Below are 20,926 nucleotides of genomic sequence, written 5' to 3' on the forward strand. Positions count from 1 at the left end.
GAGCTTGACGCGTGCACGGACACCACTGCACCAACCGGCGCACCCACTTAACTCAATCCGTTCCGATTCCGGTTCACTTCACCGAACCATGACCGACACCGACGACCACAACGAATCAATTCCATCATATACAGCAGAGACGACCTCACAAACAATCAATTGATTGTGGTCAGCAGTCATAACTGCTGATCAGCGGAGCCATCTTGCCTTAGAATACAACCTGTGCCGCGCCAAGATCCAGCGCCTTGATGGGCTGTCGCAGGACAAGCAGACGCCCCGTGCTCCAGCCTCGATCAACGCCGCGGCTACCGCCTATCACCAGAAGAAGCGCAAGCGCGTGAATGCACCATTACTGACCACCACCACCACCACAACAACAACAACAACGACGACACTCCCAGTCACCATGGCAATCGATGACACCTCCCCTCCCGCCGCCGAGGCTGCACATCCGCACCTCGCACGCCGTGCGTTCGTGACCATCGGCGCCACGGCCGGCTTCCGCGCGCTGCTGGAGCAAGTTCTCCGGCCCGAGTTCCTGCGCTGGATGCGAGGGTACGGCTTCGCGCGCATGACGGTGCAGTGCGGCTCCGACCTGGAGTGGTTCCGCTCGAGCCTGGCCGCCCTCGCCGATACCTACGGCGTCGAGGTCGACTGTTTTCAGTACACTACCAGCATGCGCGATTACATACTACCGTGCCGGCCGGTCGAGGGCGTTTGCAACGCCGGGATCGTGATATGTCATGCTGGTGCGTCGTGAAAATCCCCGTTTCTGGGTCGTTGTAGTTGTAAAAGAATCGCTGTTGGCGGGGTGTTATCTTTTTCTCTTGTGCAGTTTTGCTGACAAGTGTCGGCAATCCTCCAATCGCCCACAATTTCAGGCGCCGGAACAGTAGTAGACGTCTCGCGCTGTGGCGTACCTTTTGTCGTCGTCCCCAACGAAGGCCTTATGGACAACCACCAGGCCGAGCTCGCCACGCACCTCGACCAGGAGAGGTGGGCCGTGGCCGCGAAGCCCGAGTGAGCAAGCCCCCTTTTTTTCGCATGCTTTTGGCGGGCCTGGCATGGGCTTTACAATGCTAACCATGCTGATGTCCTCTTTCCCTCACAACCACTCAGAGCTCTACCGCAAGCTATCCGGAGAGCACACGAGCAGGCGTACGCCGGCGGCCTTGCGCCACAGCCGGCAGGGTCAAGTAGCGTCAGCGAGGACGCCGGGTTCCCCGCGCCGGAGCACGAGCGCATCAAGCTGCTGGACTGGATGACGCTCTCGTGCTATGATGACGAGGCATCCTTGTGTAGGCCGGGTCAGTCCTCGGTGTCAGACATGTCATCTGAGAACAAGAGCAGTTCGGCGAGGCATCCTCATGCGAGACCTGTGTCTTGACATATATCCTGTCGACTCGGGGGCTTCCAAACTCACGACTTTTTATTCAGATGTCCCACTAACAGTACGTTGTTACACTTGAAACAAGATGCGTGACGAAATAGGTTGTTTAATTGGCTTGCAATGCGTTGTTTGGCGTTAGTTGATGTAATTACAAGGAATTCTAGATACCCTTCTGCATACAGTTAGTTGCCTTGATATTGCGCTTTTCTCACGATGTAAGCTTGACTGTTTGTTTGCATTCACCACACCACCTTTGGTTTACGATTTACATAGCCCAATAAGGCCAATTCAAAAAGCACCTTCGTCGTTCAATGAATCCTCCGTCCTTTTTTTGTATCGGCAATATATCACTCAGACTGTAAACGCCTTGCATTTGATCGATCTATCATAAAGCCTCGTTTCGATATGTACAAACGCTCAAATGTACCACTCACATCACTGAAGACCAGACACGATCCAGGTCTTGACGGCGCCGTCGCTGCCGGCACTGGCAACCCTGTCGTCGGCGAGGAAGCAGCACCCATTGACACCATCCTTGTGCGCATTGAGTGCCTTCACCCTTGATCCGGGTTTGGCCACGCTCCAAACGTAGACGTGCGTGTCGAGCGCCCCGCTTACCGCGTGTGTTCCCGTCGAGTTCCAGCCTATCGACGTGACGCGCGCCGTGTGGGCTGACCACCTGTCGGTCAGGACCTCCCAGTTGCCGCCGACCGTGTATGCGACAATTTTGCCCGACGAGTTGCCCGCCGCAAGGGCCTTTCCGTCAGGCGAAAATGCCAGAGCGGTGATCGGGGCCGTCGATCGGGTCAGTTTGTTCGTCTCGGTGAGCGCTCCGCCGTCGTCCAGCTTGTATATCACAACTGAGTTGTTATCCGCTCCGACAGCGACTGCCGACCCGTTCGCCGCTACTGAGGTGGGTGTGAAACTGGTGTCCAGCTTACCAACCTGCTTGTTGTTCTCGTCGTAGACTGCCAAGCCTGTTGCCAGAGCTACCACAACACGGCGTCCTGCCGCCGCTGCGCCTTTCGGTTGCGCGCCCAGGGCCACTGAGGAGCCTGCAAATGTGTTAGCAGCCTCATCAACCGACTTGAGCTGGTCGTCCCATCCGACACTGTAGGTCCTGCCCGACAATGACGCAAAGGCAGTAACCTGGTTGGTGTGTGCACTTCCGTCGACGAGGCTGCACTGCCCAGTCGCCGATTCCCAACGACAGACCCTGCCATCAAAGCTACCAGTGAACAAAGAACCTTGAGATCCCGTGTTCATGGCGGTGATGCTCTTGTTGTGACCCTGGACTATCTTGACCGGGGTATCACTACCCTCGGAAAGATAATTCAGGTCACCAGACAGGCTCAGGGAGATGATCAGCCCGTCCTTGCGACCAGCCGGCCATGCCACGCCAACCTGTTGATCAGGGACGCTGGCAACACCGTCCTCGGCCCCGATACGCCACATACGTGTTGTCTTGCCAGACTCGACGTCCCAAATCCTAACAGTCTGGTCTGCCGAAGAGGTAACGAACCTCTTGGAGTCAGGCGCCCACGCAACCGCAAATATACTGCCCTTATGCTCGCCGCTCCCAATCTCACGCTGGTGCTCACCCGTCTTGCCGTCGTACAGGTGGATCCGCTTGTCCTGACCCACTGTGACAAGGTAGCTCCCGTCCGGCGAGAAGGCGGTGCCGAGCACGAAGCCCGTGTGCTGGTCCGACGACTTGGCGGCAAACTTGAAGGGGGCGCCGTGCAGGAACACCATGCTACCATCATCCGAGACGGTGGCGGCGCGTAGAGGGCGCTGCTGGCGCATGGCCACCGCGTTGATTACCTTAGAGTGGCCCGAGATCTCGCCCACGCTGTTGCCAGAGTCGGCCGTGATGCAGTGGCCGAAGCGCTCGCGGCCGTCACCCACTGCGATGATGCGCTGCGAGTCGCCATCCCACGCCACGTCGTTGATCCGCCCGGAGATTATGTGATATTCGCCTGAAATGATCGGTGTGACGGAGGAGCCGTTAGTCAGAGCCTGAAACTCCTATCGACGACGCAGGTGTGCTCCCCGGTCTTTGTTTTTTTCGGGCGAAGTCAAGATTTCTCTGGCGTACCCTTGGTGTTGACTGCCTCAACAGCGTCCCAGACGCGGACCTGTCCGGAGACGTCGCCGGAAGCGATGTAGAAGCCGCTAGGGGAGAAACGGGCGACAGTGGTAGCTGCAGTGTGACCGACATACTGCTTGCAGATCTCGGGATTGTCGATAGATCGAACGAAGATGGATTTGCCAGACTACATTGAGCGAAGTGATATATGAGTTATTTTAGCCTAGATCTGGCTCATCCATGTCTCATTCATGTCTTGATTGTTAACTAGACAGCCTGCGGGGTACAATGCAACTTACGGCATAAGCTATTCTCTCACCCTTTGAGTCGCACGAGAGTTGGGTCGGTTGACCGCGCACCGTTGCCGGCGTCGCAGCAAGAATCTTCTCGATCGTGATGGACATATCGACGTGTTTGTGTGACCAAGTCACTGATAAAAAGAATATCCCAAGTTCAACGTAGGCAGTCCTGTTTGTACAAGTGTTGTGAAAGCACCACCTGCAGTGCTTGCTGCTCCAACTTCATGTTCATGTCTCGACAGCTGCGACAGCTGCCTAAACATACGGTACAGGTGGAGGGGTAGCAGTGACGGCATGCACTGTGTTGAGTATGCATTCTGGGAATCTTCATACTGTATTTGACTCGAATGTTATAAGTGGTGCAGGGTAGGTAGTTTCTCTGTCTCTGCGAACATCGACCACCTCCGCAAATTTGTTGGTAGCGATATGCAAGATACACGCAACCAGACGTTAATACACCATAAGGCTGGCTTCATAACGTGCCAAGCGTGCTATCATCATAGGCACCAGCTGAAATGTACCTAGCCTGTGCGGCTGTCTCCGGTAATTAGTGTCGTTTTATTAGCTCCTTAGTACCCTTCAAAAGACGCCCCATTCCATCGTTGATTTACAATGTTGGGTAAGTATTTCCGGAATTTATGTCAAGCTGTCCGTCGGTTTAGCTATGAAGGTCCACAAAAGACGCAACTGTCAAGCTGGTTTCCCTATCTGAACAACGCAACAACGCCTTGCGAACACCCCCACTCTATCTACACTTGACCTACACTAGGAAATGATTGGCATCATCAGTTGTTACTTAGTTCGCAAGAGACAGGCTTGACGGGACATCTAGGCTCCCAGCGACAAGCTCACCGAACCCCACCAGATGTGTTTCAACTTTCGAAAGCTGGGGCGTGATGAGCTCAGTTACAACAGAGACATCCACCCAAACGATTCTTTGCGGAGTGGCGCGGGACCGATCAGCGCCCGGCCTCGACAACAGTAAACATACAATTTCCATGATAATAAGAGTATGACGGTCCTTATGGTAATTTCGACTTAGTATCCGTATATTGCAAGTTTCTGGTTACGTTGCAAAAAAAGAGATTTGTCGCCCAACGTGGTTACCGAACCATGAGTGCTTATTTTTCTTCTTCATCCCCCGCATGTTGGGTAGCGAATATATGAAGGACTGCAGATGTCGTTTGTCACAAAAACTACTCCATCTTTGGTTAGTGTGACCGAAACAAAAAGAAAAAGAATAAACAAAACCAAAAAAGTGGATACTTCCAGTGAAGCCCGCGTTTGCACAAGTAACAAGCTGGCTTGCTGGATTCCAAGGAAAAAAAAGAACATGCAGGGTTTTTCCAGATTGTGATGAGCACATAGGCGAGTCCCTCGCGATCCAGAAGGCTGGGTTGAACTCCACAAGGGCCCAAAGTTTTATCGCAGCCGACTTGATCCGAATCGAGCATATATCAAGCATAACTCCACGATATGCAAGGATTGCATAAAGCTATCTTCCCTACCTGACTTGTACAGCATGCAAGTATCAATTACAAGGCATCCAGTTACTCCGCGCAAGATGCAAAGAATGAGGACCACAACAAGTTGGAGATACTCCGTAAGTACGTGGAGACAGACTGTCAACTCATACGGAGTAGTAGGCTGAACTACTCAAGGTTTATACTACGGTACGTGGTATTTACAAAGCAACCACTTTCCGGTCCACAGGGTAGCATGATGGCTTAAAGAATCCAGCCCAAACCTACACTCGGCCCGCGGGCACGCGGAGAAATTCCGTAATAAGGATGGTAAGCAATTCGTTGGCTCAAGCCAGTCGGGGATAGAAGAAAAACCTTCCGGGACAAGGAAGGGCATAATTTCACGCTAATATACCACGTAAACAAAGGGGCTCCGGGCCTGGGACCAACGAACACAGGCTTGACGGGATAAGCCATGGCGGCGGCCACTTTCCGTGTTGGTCGGTTTGTGGTTGGGCTTTTCTGTGCCAACCCAACACTTTGTAGCAAGTCAAGGCAAATTTACCAAGGCACGGAGTAGACCAGGACCCTGGTCGACGTGTTGTGGTGGTGTTTGGCACAAGTGACCTGGCGTTGCTTGCCTTGCTATGATAGGTAGTGTCTGTCCATTACTTGAGGTACGTATGCTTCTTCGCCTTATACTCCACACTCGGTATGCTTCACCTTGCAACCCAACGACTCTTCTACGTAGTACTACGTTGTATCATAGGAAGTTTACCAGTGCCCCGCAGCAATGACCGCGGCCTTGGATTCTGACCGATTTTGACCCAGATCTTTGCAGTTCCAGTCGAAGGTCTGGAAAGAAAAAAAAAACATAACTTGGTGAAAAAGAGAATGTTTTTGGGAGTAGCTGGGCAGATGGGTCTGCCCTAAGCGCAATGTAACCGGCTGAATATGACAAGTCCTTTGTAGAACACGAGGTAGGCGGGTTGGCTACCATGGGCAGCAGTGTGCTGTGCAGCACAATAAGGTTCCGATCGGAACAGCAAACGGCTCGTGCTGGAACCAGAAATAACATAGCCTCTCAGCCTACCAGGTATACACCCCTGACTGTCATGGAGTTCTGATGGCTGCTGGCTAATTAATTGATTGAGGGGAGGAACGGCTTGGCTGTGTATGTGCGCGTGCGTGTGCCTAATATTTGAGGGTCCAGACTTGCACCTACGTACAAACTTAAGTAAGGAGCATTAAGAGTTAGTGTTGCGTGGCATACCGGATCAATTGATCTGCCACGTAAAATGTTGGTGAAAGTATGGGGGCCCCTGAAGATCATGAAAAGTTTAACTAACAAGCAGACAGATGCTTCAACCACCTACTACTACGTACAACGTCATTGGGCGATTATTTTGAAATTGCCTGCCATACTGTTAAAGTAGATTCTCGAAATTTAGAGGCCGAGAGCGAAAGGAAGGAATTGATACAAAAGCGGGCCGAGGCTAGCTTGTAGAAAGCCAAGATTGCAAGGTTACCATGGAGGAAATTAACATCACCGGTCTGCAATATCATTTCCAATTCATCACACCCGAGAAAACAGCCAGAGATGACCTAGCGCGCCTTTTGTTCAAAAAGAGGGGTTCGAGCCCGGGTCACCCCCGACCAAAGAATACAACATCAAAAGGTTACCATCCCCATTGTGATTCAATTTAAAAACAAGACCCATTTAAGATCGTATGGAAATGACTGCAAGGCTACTTTAGTTATATGGAGCCGCTGAAACTGGCGAGAATGAGGCGAGTGGGAACTCGGAACCTGAAATGATATGAGAGAGAGGCGAATTGAACAATATGTGCGAAGTAAAACCGAGACACTGAACAATAATGACTCGGGACGTATCCTAGCAAAAACCTGCCAAGTAATTCGAGTCGAGATTTCGGGGGTTCGCGACAGACGCCGACGCAAGACGCAGACGCGGGAACGCCGTTTCCCTTCCGGAGCTGGTGGGGTCTGCATTGTTTACTTGCAGTTCGTCCCTTCCACAAAGCCTTGACCTTAAGACTCGAGAAATTATAGATCAATCACGGTGCAAGGTTCGCTGGTTCTGACGACGTCAGTTAAGAATATATTTACTTCGTACATACCTTATTAGGTGCTTCATTAAAAACAAAAACCTTGTATAACTCTGTGCTCGAATGGTTTTTCTTTTCTTTGTTGAAGTCAAGGCAATACGACAAAATTCAGGGTATCTCCCATTTGCTTATTCTAGGTAGCGGCTTGGGACCCCTATCTGCATCTGCGCCGTTGCATAGGCGGACGCCCGCGTTGATTGAGTTCAAGAATTGACCTAGGTAACCTACCTAGTCAGGTTATCCTACCATGATAGAAAGCAAAATACTACGGCGATTCCGGATTTTTAGATGCATCTGACTATGAGTATCGCCGAGTTCAAAGCATAGCTAGAATTGGTGAGCAGTGAACAAATCCGTGGGCCAGACTGACTGACTGCACACCTATGTACGAAGTACAAAGTAAGGTTGGCAGTTAGAATGGGTCGCGTAGTAGTCGCCAGTCGTTGGTCCACCCAATGGTACCCCGGTCACGATTTGATGGATTCGTCCCATCACAAGCGAAAAAAATCCATCCAAACGGCACGGATCCGCCCTGCGCAGCTCTGCCTGACCTGCAGATGAATGGACTGCGGATCCATGTTCTTGCAGCAAAGGGGGTAACCTATGGTCCTGTTGTCCTGCCATCTTGGGTGAATCGCAAGCCAATCGTGTGACTGGGGGAAGAAAAATTATGAACGAACATTCGAAGTTGCATCCTTATCCGTCTGCAAGAATTACTTGGCAACGTCTCTGGCATACAGTACTTCGTAGATGAAAGCCTAGGGATCTAACATAGGGAGGATAGGTAAGTAGGTAAGTACCTTATACTTCTTAGTTACGTCCTTCAATTCTTTCTGGAAGTCTCCACCTACATCTGTTCTGTTTCTTCCCCTATTGCCAGTTGGGTACAACTTTTCTTTCGTTTCTTCCTTTCTTTTTTGTCTCTTGAGTGAAAAACAGAAAAAAAAGGGGGCAAGGGAGAAACGCCCAGCAAGCCCCAGCTCGGACGATTGATGTCACCACCTGAGGCCTCTCATTGTCAAATTATCGATTTTCTACCCGTTTTCACTCCACATTCGTTATTTGGCTTTTTTTCCCCTTTCGTTTTATTATAGCAATCGGAGCACGGCCTACACTCATCATAAGCGTCTTACTAGTGCCAATCTCTTCATCCATCACTTCCACAGACCGAGGTTGCGAGGATCTTTTCTCCCCAGATCAGAAAAAAGATCGATCGCCAGCCCGGACCATTCGCGGCTTCTCTAGGGGATTTCGGAGCATTGATTCTTCGGTTTCCCGGTGTTTCAAAAAAAAAAAAAACCTTGACAGCTGTCGACTGCCAATTGTCTTAGGAAAATCAGGGCCCTCGACACGCACTACGATTTTGCAAATTGAACAGTAACCAACAACTAAGGAAGAAAAAAAATACACTAGGTCCGGCAACTTGGCAACGCGCATCAAACCGCGCACGCCACCCCGTTCTTGACCAACCTTTCCCAGCGAGCTACATGCTATGCTGCTGAACTTTTAAACTTTTTTTTTCTGCAGAATTCCTGTGGTTTAGTAAGTGGTCCCTGAATTGGTTTTTATTTTTATCTTTTTGTCTCTTTCCCCCCCTCTCGACATTTGATTTTTTCTTATGGCCTTACATCTTCTGGGAACCCCCCGGTGGATTATGGTCATAGGGGATTAAGCATCCTGTTACCCTCTTATTGTTGTACGTAGTACGATTCAATCGTATTATACAGGGAACAGCTGGCTCTGGTCTGTGGGGTCTTCCGGGCGTGCTGAGAAAGGGGCCTAGGGGGCTTGGACGTTGATCACTGCTCACGGTGCTTTGATTTAATCTAACGGCTGTTGCATTGGCCTATCAAAGCTGACGGATAGAAACGCAGTACATACTCGATCCAGTCGAGCTTTTTGGACGGCGCTTTCCAACCTTCTGCAGCAACATCGACAGTCGCACAAGCTCCCAGCGAAGAAACAACATCGGTATTGGATTAATTACCATTAGGTCAGTTCATCCTTGTCTTGTCTTACCTAGGGCCATGCCTTCAGCTGAAAAGTTTAGCTGACAATTCCAGCGGGCCAACTAACCAGTCTTGCCATTGTTAGAGACGATCCCCTTCCAACAAGGATAACCGTCCGAGCAGCCACCCGCTTTGGCAGTGTAAGCTAGGTCGAACGGCGATAGCTTGCCCACTTGCGGATACAGCCGACCCCTTTGGCTGTCACTACTAGAACAGAAACCACTTCGCCGCCCGGCTGCTACCTTGGTTGGAAACATAATGATATAAAGAACATCGGCAACGTCACATCCGAGCAGCCAGAGGGCAAAAATAGGGTGCTGGCCAGTTGTAAATTTTCACACACGCCGCGCACAATGGCCGTGTGGGAGACTGAGGACGAGTCGTCCCATGTGGCGACGGCCGCGGCCGCCTCGCTTCCCACACCCGCCGACACACCGTATAGGACACCGTCGCGCGGTTCTAGGAAGTCGCGCCGATCCATGACTCCTCCTGGGAAGAACGGCATACCACCATTGCCAACCGAAAAACCCGACAGAAATTCCAAGAGATCATCTGTCGACTATGCCAACGACGAGAACATTAGCGTTCTGGACCCCCGCCGCTTCACCCCGAACCTGCACGCAAATCTCGTCTCGGAGATACTGAATCTGCGCAGAGATCAGGAGGACAAGACAAAGATAATCGAAAGCCTCGAGAGCACTCTACACGCGGAGAGGGAGGAGCAGCAGTCTCTACAGGAGACCTTGACGAACACCTCTAAGGAGAACCGCTCGATCAAGCGACAGTTGGCACTGCTAGAGGGCGGCACGTCTTCAGCTCTTGGGGAGCTCGCGCGCGAGCGAGATGAAGCTATAGAAGCTATTGCCGAGGTGAGGAAGAGGTTGGAGACGACACAGAAACGGCTACGGCAACAAGAGGATGATTCCCAGCGCGTACATGATCAGTTTGAGAAGGAGAGGTTGGAATGGGACGAAGATCGGCGCAAGTATGAGCGCAAGGTCCATGTCGCCGAGAGTCGACTCAAGTCCCTGTTGGAGGAAGTTGCCGCATTCCAGGCCGCCCAAGCTCAGGGTCTAGAGGCAGACGCTGAAGAGCCAGGCCGTGAAGCCAATGATGCAGCGAGCATTCGCACCATGAGCATGACCAACAGCATACGCTTTTCCACTTTCAGCACACCCGGCAAGCCCATAGGGCACTCGCTCGCAGACGAGCTCAACTTTGACGGAGAGAGTGACTATGATACGGATGCGGGCCGCGGCCGAGACAGTGCTCTTTCTAACCACATGCACATGCGCAACAACAGTAAGGATAGTGTTTTGTCTAGGATGCACCGCCGCAACATCAGCAACGACAGCCTGATCCGCCCGGGCAGCGCCCACAGGACCAAATTCCTGAACCAGTCCGTGCTGGATCGCCTGGAAGACGGTGTCATTGAGGAAGATGAGGAAGACACCACCATGATTGTATCTGATACGCCCCCGAAGCCTGCCTACACCTACGTTGATGCCGCTGTTCAGTACTCGCCTCCTCCATCCCCGGTAGTGCAGCCGGTCAAGCCAGTGACGCCCGAACCGCCAACGGTTCCGTCACGAGCTTCAAAGATCCTGGAGAGCCATGAGAGCTCTCCGAGGGCAGACGGAGAGGTCGAAGCCAATCAGCGGCGGAAGAGGGTTCACATTGCACGACCCATGACCATTGAGGCTGTTGTGAGGCAAACGGCCCCCATGGTGTCAACCAGCTCTCAGACTACAGAAGCTTGGAGCCAGCGGAAGAGTGTAGAACCAGAAAAGGTCGTCCCTTCCAAGCCGGCTATGGTCTCCACCTCTACGCAAACGGAAGGCCCTGCGCCTGCTTCGCCTGGTGCGGCCGCCAGCGACAAGGATCTGATGCAAATCCCAAGCATCAGCATTCATCCGCCCACAAGCCGGCCTTCGACCCCCAGAGAGCCACGCCTGCCACAGCTCACAAAGGATTTCGGCTGCCAAGTAGCCATCATCACATCGTCCGTTTCTACCAGATCTGTTTCGGTCCAGACGGAGAAGATCCAGATGGACCAGCGCTTGAAGAAGCTCCCCGCTCACCTTCATCCCTCGGCTATTACTTCGCGGCCCGTCTCCCCAGTACCTGCGGGTACCGTAGACGGCCAGACCTCCAACCCGGCCCCTGGTAACCTCCCTCCCCGTAACCCAATGAGGCTGGCCACGCAGAAGAGCCTGTCGAATCTCACCCACTCCAACAACAAATCTCCCACTTCTCCAACAATGCCGACAATGCCCGTCAGCCCTACCATTCAGGTCCAGGAGAGCGAGGAGACGACGGATGCGTACCCTGGCAACAATGATGATGGCCCGCTGTCTAGCCAAAAGGCTCCCATTAGGCGGCCACACCGTATCAGCAGCTTGTTTGCAGGCTTTGACGGTGGCAGCTCCGACGAGGCCGATGAATTTGCAGGCGCTGATGTTAGTGATTCAGAGTTCAGGACTGCCCTGACTGCACCTGGAGGGGCCAGACCACCGTCGGTAACAGGCAACGAACACACCAGACGGGCCTCTGGTGGTGCCAAGCGTGCTCTCGAGTCGCCAGTATCCATCAAACAATCAGGCACGCGAGGCCATAACCGTTCTGGGGCGGTTCCGGCGTCTCCGACCACGGAGACTTACTCCAAGTACGCAATTCCAGATGGACGGGAAAGCGGCGAGTCGGCCGTGGGTTCTTGGAGATCTTCGATGCAGAGCGTTGGCAGCTCCCGATCACAGGGTGACAAGCTTGGAGCTCTGAGCTCTAACCGAGCCAGTGTTATGCGCAAGGCAGTCATGATACAAAATGGCATTGCCACACACCAAGGACGGTCCAGAAGCCCCAGCTTGCCAGACGCAATGAACCCTCCGTTCCCGATTCCGACGCGCGCCAGCTCTCGTCGCCCGCCGTTCAGCGCTAGCGCGCCCAGTGATGGTCAGCGGAGTCCCACTAGGCGCCATTCCAAGCAGCGTCCGTCTAGCATCCGGAAGACCAAATCGGCCGCGGCCCTGCCGCCGCGACAGAAGAGGAACGGAAGCCGCTCACCCCCCACGTTCTCAGCTGCCGAGGAGGAGGATGAGGAAGATCCTTTGGAGAGCCCTGGCCTACCGCCACTGCCCAACAACGACATCACCACTCCCCGTACAAACAGTCGCTTCAGCAGGTCACACCACCGCCAGCAACCATCCACGAGCACAGCCGTTACCAACGCCACCACCGGCGCGGCGTCTACCGGCGGCAACTCAACACAAGCAGCCACCGGAGTCGTGGATGCTATTGCGCAGACCATGGTTGGTGAATGGATGTTCAAGTACGTGCGGAGACGCAGGTCTTTTGGAGTCCAGGGCAGCGGCGAGGCCAGCGGAAGGGACGACACTAGTAACGACAGGCACAAGCGTTGGGTGTGGTTGGCGCCTTATGAGCGGGCCATTCTATGGAGCAGCAAGCAGCCGGTGTCGGGAAGTGCCTTGTTAGGCAAGGCGGGTCGCAAACGTAAGTTGGGTCTTGAACACGTAGGAAACACTGTGTAGGTTATGATTTTTTTACAGACCAAGCTAACACATATCTCTCTTGCTGCAGTGGTAATCCAGTCTGTCTTGGACGTCAAGGATGATAATCCGACGCCCAAGGGCGCTACTTCGGTATTCGACAGGTCTATTCTGATTCTCACACCACAGCGTGCCCTCAAGTTTACCGCCACTACGCGAGAGCGGCACTACGTGTGGTTGACTGCGCTGTCCTTCCTTGCACACTCGAATCAGGAAGTCCCCGAGATTTTGGCATCGCCGCCATCGACGACGCTTGCTGTGAACAAAGCACCTCTTTCCGACTATGATCTGGCGCAACAAAAGCCTCAAAGGCGGGGTGGAATTAGGGACTCTATCAGATTGGCCAAGGGCCGGACCATAGTGACACGCGGCGGCGGCGGCGGCGGCGGCCTCATGAGTATTGCATCGTCGACTCAGACCGACTTTAACACAGCCAGCATCCCCTCCACCTCCAACAGGCCTCCCGAGTCTATCATGTCGTCCATCTCTGCAGGAACGGCAGGGACAAGCTACGGGCCGGCAGGCTTCGTTAGCACCATGTCCAGCAACCACCAGCGCGAGACTTCACGCGACACGGCAGCACCGCCGCCCATCCCTCGATTCAACGACTCGAGGATGAGCATGCTCAGCGAGCGTGCCAACCAAGTCATGGTGCACGGCCGCAAGCGGAGCAACACGGGCGGCCACGTCCCGCCGCCCCTGTCGTTCCGTGGCTTTTCCGGTCCCGCGAGCAACGGGAGGGATAGCGCCAACAGCGGCAGCTACCACCAGTCGACCAACAGCACAGCCGGGGCTAGCGTCGAGACGTCGGGCTCTTCGGGCATCCTGGGCAGCTTTGGCGGCAGCAACTGGAACGGCGCCGGCGGAAACAGCAGCAGCGCGGGCCAGGCGAGCCAGCGCACGTCGGAGGCGTCGTCGCGGCCGTCGGCCGCTCCGTCCAACAACTTTTTCGATGCCATCGGAACCGTCCGCATGGAGGCCTTCATCAGCCCCTTGGCCCAGAACTCTATTGGCGCCATTGGTGGCTATCCGGACGAGGAGGATGAGATGAGGTACCGGGCGCGGCGGAGGAGCAAGGAGATGCGCCGTCGAGCCAGTCGCAGCCGGCAGCGCGACAACTACGGGAACCGTATCCCCGGGGCCGCGTCCAGGGCTGGATCTCGATACGAAGAGGACTTTTTCTCTCGTGATGATCCTTTCAAGGGTTTCTAGAAGAGGCTCTAAAAGAAATTTGCGCCCATTGATGTTGTAGTGGGAAGGTGTGAGTTGTGAGAAACTACTTTTCTTTTTTTTTCACAACTATTCGTTTCGTGTAGCTTTTTTCTTTCCTACATTTTTTTCTTAGTCTGATTAGCGGGATCACATTTTCCTCGGCGTTATTTTTCTGTCGCGTTGTTGACCCGAGGGTTACTCTCGTTTTTCTTGGTATATATATTTGTTTTGTCTTAACCTGGAATCCTCGCGGACGTCCAGATTCACTCGTTTGGGCGTCGTTGATTTTCCTTGACTGTTAATACTCTCGTTGTACCAATACAGACAGATATGGTAAAAGTCGGGCCATAAAAGAAAGAAAAAGAATTATTTGCCTGTCTAGTTGGTTATTTATCCAAGTGTGTATCGTATCTGTTTGCCTGTTTGCTAGCCTGCATCCCATACCCTGGTGTTTGTCTACCTAGTACAGAAAATCATCACGGACAGTTCTTCTTCATAGCATCACTCAAGGCGACGAATACAATGAAAAACATAATCCCAAAAGCCAACCGCACTCGTGCGCAGTTGCTAATGGTGTGGCCATCAAACGAAGTCCCATGCGGGTTTCCAGTGACTGACCATCTGAGTTCAAAGAAAGCCCCTTGCGGGTTTTCAGTGAATCTCCTTCTGACGAGCCAAAACGAAATCTCTTGCGGAGCTCCAATGACTGTCTGTCAAGCCAAACGAAGCCCCTTTCCGGGTTTCCAGTGACTGTCGCATAAGCCAAACACAGTCCCTCATTGGGTTGTCAGTGGCATGGACATCAAACGCGCACCTTTGAAGGTTGCCAGTGATAGCCCGAGGCTGTGCCTCCCAAGTCAAACGCACACCATTTATAGGTTGCCAGTGACTAAACAATCAAGCTAAAACGCACACCCCAGCGGAGTTGCCAGTGGCTATCGATCTTGCTAAATGTGCATCTTGGCAATTGTCAGTGGTTGCCTCTGAACAGCCAAACGCACTACTCCTGGGGCCGTCGGTGACCAGCTACAAGCCTTGATCGAAATTTCTCATTGCGATCGTCCCTGAAAACACCCCACGGGGCGAGTGGCTATAGGTGCTCATTGCGGGTCTACTGGACCATCGAGCCTTGTAGAAGCGCTCTGCTAAAGTGCCGACACTATCTATCTAATTGAGGGTCGGTACGCCAGATGGGAATGAACATTGAGGTCATTCATGAGATGCATCTTCGTAGGAGGGCAGATGTCTCTCTGCCCAGTTTGCGTTGGCAGCCGGAATTAAAGGGCAGGATGTAAAGCTGTAGGGGATGCGATCGGTTCAGACGTAGGCTGACAAGCAAGACGTGGACGAATTTGTTCGAAACCAGTCGGGAGGTTGGAGTGTGTGTCGCTTCAAGTCTGTAGCAAAGTTGAACAGGGCAGTCTAAATAACTACCTTACCTAGGTACCTAACTATTTTCTTTTTCTTTTTTTTTTTTTTCTTTTTGCATCTTTGTGCTGGACGCCAACGTTCCTTCCCAGGCAGAAGAAACATACGCATCAGGCAATCCAAAAGGGTAGGTGCGTTCCTGGCAAACGCGCCTTCCAACTTTGTCCCTACTGGCCTCCCATACCAAACTGCACATGCATGAACGTCATTGTGGCTACGCTGTTAATATCAAGGCATGATGTAATTTGAGCCTCGCATATTGTGCAGAAACCCCAGAAAATAAGTAGAATCGAAGCAGCAAATGGAACAAATCGAGAATAAAAAGACCATGATGTAGTCAAGTGTCGGAAGGAGAATGTTTCTCTGTTCAAAACAGAGCAGAAGGACTCCTGAGCTTTTGATGCCCTTTGACAGACAGAATCCGCAGTACACGCCTGAAAGCTGGTGACACTAACAATCTAAGTGGTTCCTCAAATAAAAAAACACATTTCCCCAATGTTGCTTGCATGTGTTTGCCTCTCCTTTGTTTTCCCTGCTGTTTGCCCCAGGATACTGACGACTGTCAAGTCACCTAGCTAAATCATATATCTCTCCAAGTGCTTTTCTTCCAACGTTCCATTGATTAATCACACCGATTGTCTCTCCACAGATAAAATATTAGATTAGTCTAGCCTAGACAAGTTATACTGTGCCAACGTAATTCCGGTTCACTCTAAAAGATTCACATCATCCGGAAACACCCCGTACAGATTTTCAATCTCCTTCTCCACAATCTTGAGCTCCTCTGCAACCTGCCCAGTGACCAGCGCGTAGGCGTACAAGAGCGCATAGTCGCGCTCTTCGACCGTGACGGCGCCGATCCTCGCCCAATCCCCCAGCTTATCCACCGCCGACGCCTCAGACGACCGTCTTCCGGGCGGCAACGGCGGGTGTGAGCTTCCCGTCCCGTTGGCAACCTCGTCCGCTACCATGGAGCCCTCGACAGCCGCGAGCGCGGCACCCGCCGCCGCATGTTCCTTGCGGAACCGAAAGATCTTTCCGAGAAGGCGGTCTCGCGTGTGCGTCACACTCGGGATCGACTCGGTCAGCGGGTACTCGAGCATGAGCGAGCTTGCTAGCACCTGGAACACGTGGCAGATGCGGTCGCAAAGGACCGCCCGCTCCTTGGCCGTGAAGAGGAGCAGCTCGCGCTCACCGTCGCTAAGGTGACCGCGACGCTGCGTCACGAGACTCATGGCGTAAAAGGCGTCTAGGATGCGGTTGGTGGCCGCCAGAATGCGCCCTACCGTGTCGAATGGGAAAGGCCCGCGGAGCTCGAACTCGGACGCTGCTGCGTGGCGCAAAGTTTCGAGTCGAGAGGCTGAATCGTCGTTAGTAATATGCAGGCAGACACGCGAGTGTTAGGGATGACTGGCTTACCATATCTCTGTAATGCAGCCTGCTCTCCCGACTTGAGATATGACCTTGTACAGTCGCTGCGCAGCAAGATTGCCAGCGGACCCCGCTTCCAAATAAGCCCCATTTGAAGATAGAGGACCGACAGACCCTCCTTGAACTTCTCGCGCGCAGATATGGGCCACACCACTCGGCAAACGAACAGGCCATACACGATACCAGCCGTGACAGCGAGGGATCTGTGTAGAGCAATCTCTCCAATGTACGGGTTCATACCGCCCTCGTCCTCATCGTCATCATCAACCCTTTGTGAAAGACTGTATGCGTAAAGTGCAGTGACGTTGTATGCGAGTAAAGCAGTACGGCCCAGTGGAGCATTGCCTCTGGCCACGATCACGACAAAGTTGTAGAATGCAACAAAGCCGCCAAGCATAGCCAGTGCGACCGGGTTCCCGTCTGAGACTGTCCAGTTGACTAGGAAAAGAGCGGTACCAAAGACCGTACCTATGAATCTTGATATTCCGGTAGTGTTTGAGGCGCCCACCGTCATCGAGCAAACCACCATGAACGACAGCAAGCCCCATTCACCACGCCAGTGTGAGTAAGTCGGGCGCGTGGATGGGATGAAGGCGAGCATGGCCCAAAGCATGGCACCGATGCCAACCTTGAGGCCAAAGCGAAAATCGTCTCTCGACCATCGTCTCGCCCACCGCAACAACACTTGCGCAAATCTGCTCACATGCTTGTTTGCTTGGTCGCCAGCAAGCTGCCAGCTGTATGTGTCCCGATGAGAAGTCATGGTTGATGGAATGCCTTTGGGTAGCTGAGATCGCCTGATCGGCTTGACAAGGCTTTCTTGGTCCTCCCGGTGCTCGTAGGGCAAGGTAGTGCCCGTGTTGAACAATGAATGCGCTCGGTTCTTTCGCCAAAAACGAAGCCACTCCCAGCTTCTTCCCGTCTTCCCGTCCTCTGCAGCATGCTTGAGGTCGTCTAGCACATCTAGATACTTGGACATCTCCTCGCCAAAAGTTTGCAGACTGAAGCTGAAGTGCCCGCAAGCTGCCGCAACCTCCTCAAAGTCCGCTTTGAGGTCGTCGGAATAGTTGGGACGGCCCAGCTCGATGTTTTTGTATAACTCGTTGAGAGCCTTTCCGCGTGCCTCATTGTATAAGCCAAGCGCGTCCATGAGACTCGGCCTGAAGTTCTCGTTGAGGTTCACAACATAGTGAGGTGCTGCCCCGAAAGCCGGCTCGCGGAGAATTTCTGACAATGTGAAGGCCAGTGACTTCATAGACGGCCCAAGAAGGTCGATAAACAGTGAGAAAATGTCGGATGAAGTGCGAAAGATTGCTGACTGAGTCATTTGAGTAGCCTTGGAATCGCTATTTGAACGCCTGACAAAGGGGCGAGGACTACCCTCCTGACTGCTTCCCTCGTCGGTAGCCTCGTCAATAGCAGAAAGAGCGGGATGTCTTCCAAGTCCGCTCTTCAAGGAGCTTGACAATGATCGGGACAAAAACGGGTGTGAAAATACAGTTGGAGGTCCAATGGACGTTGGTGATACGTCACCAGCCCTTTGATCATCAGTGTCGAGTGAGGTGACGGCCGACTCTCGAAGCAGTGCAAATTGGGTGTTTGCCGCACTCTTTAATCCACCAATAGACTGCGCGAGGGTCTCGATTGACTTGTATACTGCCTTGTCTAGTGAATAGATTCGTTCGTGGCCCAGAAAGTAATGCTCGTATTTCGCCTCGCGCAAAACATTGGTCATGGTAGTGTAGCTCGTATGATATACGGAAACGGAGCTGGAAAACTGCTCCGACAAAAGTTCTTCTTCTTTCCCACTTAGAAAGCTATGAGTGACATACGAAAGCATCTCACCGAGCGAGGTGGACGATGTTCCCATGGCTTTCCTCAGCGTATCGCGAGCAAAGGTCCTCCACAATAGCAAGTTGACCGAAGCTGTGATGGTGATGCCAATAACCAACATCTTGAAGACCTGAATCATCTTTGTGTTATCCCATACGCTGGCGAATGTTGCGTTTTCCCTGGTGACAACGCTGATGATGGCCAGCGAGGCAAGCGTACCGCCCACATTGACCAGTGGGCTGTTCATCCTCTGCTTCACCCAGCCGATGAAGCCGAAACCGCCCGCGACAAAAAACACCAGAACGAGGATATGAGCCAACGTGGGCTTGTCGAGGACCGAACCGACAAAGACCGAAGTGGCCATGGACGAGAGCGAGACTACGGCTGCATAGGCAACTGCTACGATCGCTATCAGCGTCGCCTCTATCATGGAACCCGCCGACCTGGCGGGGTGGAAGTAGACAGTGATGGTGGCCACCACATGTTTCCCATCCCGCTTGCCCAAAAAATCAGAGGCGGGTTCGATGAAGGTCATCAAGCTGGCCAGTACATATGCAAGAGTGCATTTCAGCACTCCACGGCCCTTGGGGGTACCCAGGAACTTGTAGAAGTCAAGGCATGCCTGCAAAAGTCCCTGAGTCGCCTGTCGGAATGGCTTGGCTAGTATCGTGCGAGAAAACATGCCCGGAGAAGACTCGTCGTCATCGTCGTGTCGGGACAAATTGCTGTTTGGGTTTGCGTTGTCGAGACCAGTTGGGGCATGTCGAAGGGTGAATTGTCTTCGGGATCGCTCGCCGGTGGTTGGGATTACAAAGGTTCCATTGCGAAGTTTCTGTGGTAGAGGGCAGCTTCCGATGTTAGCCTCAAGAAGCCCCGACTTGAGACGAATAGGTCTAGAACTAAGGGTCTAGGCAAATTTTTAAGTTCTTACGCTACGCCTGGACGGTCGTATGGGCGGTGGCCACTGCCCCGAAGAGTTCGAAGAAGATGGTTTTGGGTTCATCACAAGTCGTAGCTCATCTGCTGGAGTCTACGTCCGGAAAAAGACGTTGTCGGGGCGCATTATCTGAGGTTGCTTATGGGTCGCAATGTGGCGTGCCCGTTGTTTTGTTTTGTCTTTGCTGCTGTGATAACCGTTGAAGTTCAGGGTTGCGGGGTTTCTGGCCTGTTGTTTCGTGGTACTTCTTTTTTGTGCCAATTGTCGAGCTCATGCACTGCTAGCAGGGTTGGTGTTAGAAGATTGACGCAATAGCCGCACAGTTAAGGTCACAAGATATGTAAGGTACCTACGTAGCTGTGCAAGGTGCCGAATTTTGACAACGGCAGTTTTGGCCTGTTGGGCGGCGATCGCGATGCTGTCATCCATGCCATTTATTCGCGCTGGTTCCATCAGAATCCACTATGCGCCGGGCTGATGCGTGCTAGTAAGCGGACCGGTCATTGGCAGAAGCAAGGGTCCGTTGACGCTGGTGCCGACTGTTAATTGAAAGGCAATCATGACCAAGGTTATCTCGAAACAATCATGGTAGTCTAAAAACACGCTGGTGTCATTTAGAGGACAAGAATCGAGATTTGTTGAAGATGATTTGCATTATATTGCTCTAACTGACTTGGCATAGCGTTGCTGTCTGTACTCCCACGCATAAAAATACAAAATGAATAAAGATATCGACATCACCCAATCACACTGTGCTGCGATATTACTTTACCTCTCCCTCCCACCGCAGTACCTTGGGTACAGTACCTACCTAATCTGAAGGTCCTTGAACTAGGTACTTTAATGCTGCACGTGATATAGAATCAAGTTCAAGTTCAAGTTCTGCACGAGCTATCTCTTACATTATGGTTCCTTTCTTTCTCTTGCATTATAGGGAACCCTAAAGCTGTAAAGTCGAATGGCAACCCGTTTTCGAGTTAGTCCCTGCTGCCACGAGATATTACGTGCTACTCAAAACCCTTGTCATACGCGTCTTCCCGCGAGCTCATCACCAGGGATCCATCGCCTAAGGTACTGTAAGGTATGGAACTTGCCGATTTAGACCTTGGGTGGGTTCAATGTGCGGAACCCCAGCCCAGTTTT

General features: G+C 52.6%; 4 protein-coding genes across 4 annotated transcripts; 2 read left to right on the forward strand and 2 right to left on the reverse strand.

The window, feature by feature from the left end:
* Positions 1-114: 114 nt before the first annotated feature.
* PgNI_07701 (uncharacterized protein) lies at positions 115-1,585 on the forward strand. The gene is made up of 3 exons (XM_031127711.1): positions 115-749; positions 882-1,020; positions 1,120-1,585. Exons 1-3 carry the CDS (start codon positions 407-409, stop codon positions 1,385-1,387), a joined length of 750 nt encoding a protein of 249 aa, XP_030981354.1. The 5' UTR covers positions 115-406; the 3' UTR covers positions 1,388-1,585.
* A 167-nt stretch (positions 1,586-1,752) lies between these two features.
* PgNI_07702 (uncharacterized protein) lies at positions 1,753-4,018 on the reverse strand. Its single transcript, XM_031127712.1, has 3 exons — positions 3,779-4,018; positions 3,489-3,666; positions 1,753-3,369 (listed from the first exon to the last, which is right to left on the reverse strand). The coding sequence occupies exons 1-3, from the start codon at positions 3,881-3,883 to the stop codon at positions 1,826-1,828; spliced, it is 1,827 nt and encodes a 608-aa protein (XP_030981357.1). The 5' UTR covers positions 3,884-4,018; the 3' UTR covers positions 1,753-1,825.
* Positions 4,019-8,176: 4,158 nt separating this feature from the next.
* Positions 8,177-14,692, forward strand: PgNI_07703 (uncharacterized protein). The gene is made up of 4 exons (XM_031127713.1): positions 8,177-8,909; positions 9,242-9,360; positions 9,447-12,886; positions 12,974-14,692. Exons 3-4 carry the CDS (start codon positions 9,730-9,732, stop codon positions 14,152-14,154), a joined length of 4,338 nt encoding a protein of 1,445 aa, XP_030981356.1. The 5' UTR covers positions 8,177-8,909; positions 9,242-9,360; positions 9,447-9,729; the 3' UTR covers positions 14,155-14,692.
* Positions 14,693-16,249: 1,557 nt separating this feature from the next.
* Positions 16,250-20,187, reverse strand: PgNI_07704 (uncharacterized protein). Its single transcript, XM_031127714.1, has 4 exons — positions 20,137-20,187; positions 19,778-20,060; positions 17,002-19,678; positions 16,250-16,942 (listed from the first exon to the last, which is right to left on the reverse strand). Exons 2-4 carry the CDS (start codon positions 19,847-19,849, stop codon positions 16,290-16,292), a joined length of 3,402 nt encoding a protein of 1,133 aa, XP_030981351.1. The 5' UTR covers positions 19,850-20,060; positions 20,137-20,187; the 3' UTR covers positions 16,250-16,289.
* Positions 20,188-20,926: the final 739 nt, after the last annotated feature.

This window comes from Pyricularia grisea (assembly GCF_004355905.1).
Source record: "Pyricularia grisea strain NI907 chromosome Unknown Pyricularia_grisea_NI907_Scaffold_4, whole genome shotgun sequence".
NCBI lineage: Eukaryota > Fungi > Ascomycota > Sordariomycetes > Magnaporthales > Pyriculariaceae > Pyricularia > Pyricularia grisea.

Excerpts from the sequence above, each read along its gene's own strand:
- PgNI_07703 (XM_031127713.1), top strand. The coding sequence starts at position 9,730 with ATGGCCGTGTGGGAGACTGAGGACGAGTCGTCCCATGTGGCGACGGCC. Across the intron at positions 12,887-12,973 it reads AGGCAAGGCGGGTCGCAAAC|TGGTAATCCAGTCTGTCTTG; the intron begins GTAAGTTGGGTC and ends CTCTTGCTGCAG.
- PgNI_07702 (XM_031127712.1), bottom strand. The coding sequence starts at position 3,883 with ATGTCCATCACGATCGAGAAGATTCTTGCTGCGACGCCGGCAACGGTG. Across the intron at positions 3,667-3,778 it reads GTGAGAGAATAGCTTATGCC|TCTGGCAAATCCATCTTCGT; the intron begins GTAAGTTGCATT and ends CGCTCAATGTAG. Across the intron at positions 3,370-3,488 it reads TGAGGCAGTCAACACCAAGG|GCGAATATCACATAATCTCC; the intron begins GTACGCCAGAGA and ends CGATCATTTCAG.
- PgNI_07704 (XM_031127714.1), bottom strand. The coding sequence starts at position 19,849 with ATGAACCCAAAACCATCTTCTTCGAACTCTTCGGGGCAGTGGCCACCG. Across the intron at positions 19,679-19,777 it reads TACGACCGTCCAGGCGTAGC|AAACTTCGCAATGGAACCTT; the intron begins GTAAGAACTTAA and ends CCTCTACCACAG. Across the intron at positions 16,943-17,001 it reads GGCTGCATTACAGAGATATG|CCTCTCGACTCGAAACTTTG; the intron begins GTAAGCCAGTCA and ends ACGACGATTCAG.
- PgNI_07701 (XM_031127711.1), top strand. The coding sequence starts at position 407 with ATGGCAATCGATGACACCTCCCCTCCCGCCGCCGAGGCTGCACATCCG. Across the intron at positions 750-881 it reads GATCGTGATATGTCATGCTG|GCGCCGGAACAGTAGTAGAC; the intron begins GTGCGTCGTGAA and ends CCACAATTTCAG. Across the intron at positions 1,021-1,119 it reads GCCGTGGCCGCGAAGCCCGA|AGCTCTACCGCAAGCTATCC; the intron begins GTGAGCAAGCCC and ends ACAACCACTCAG.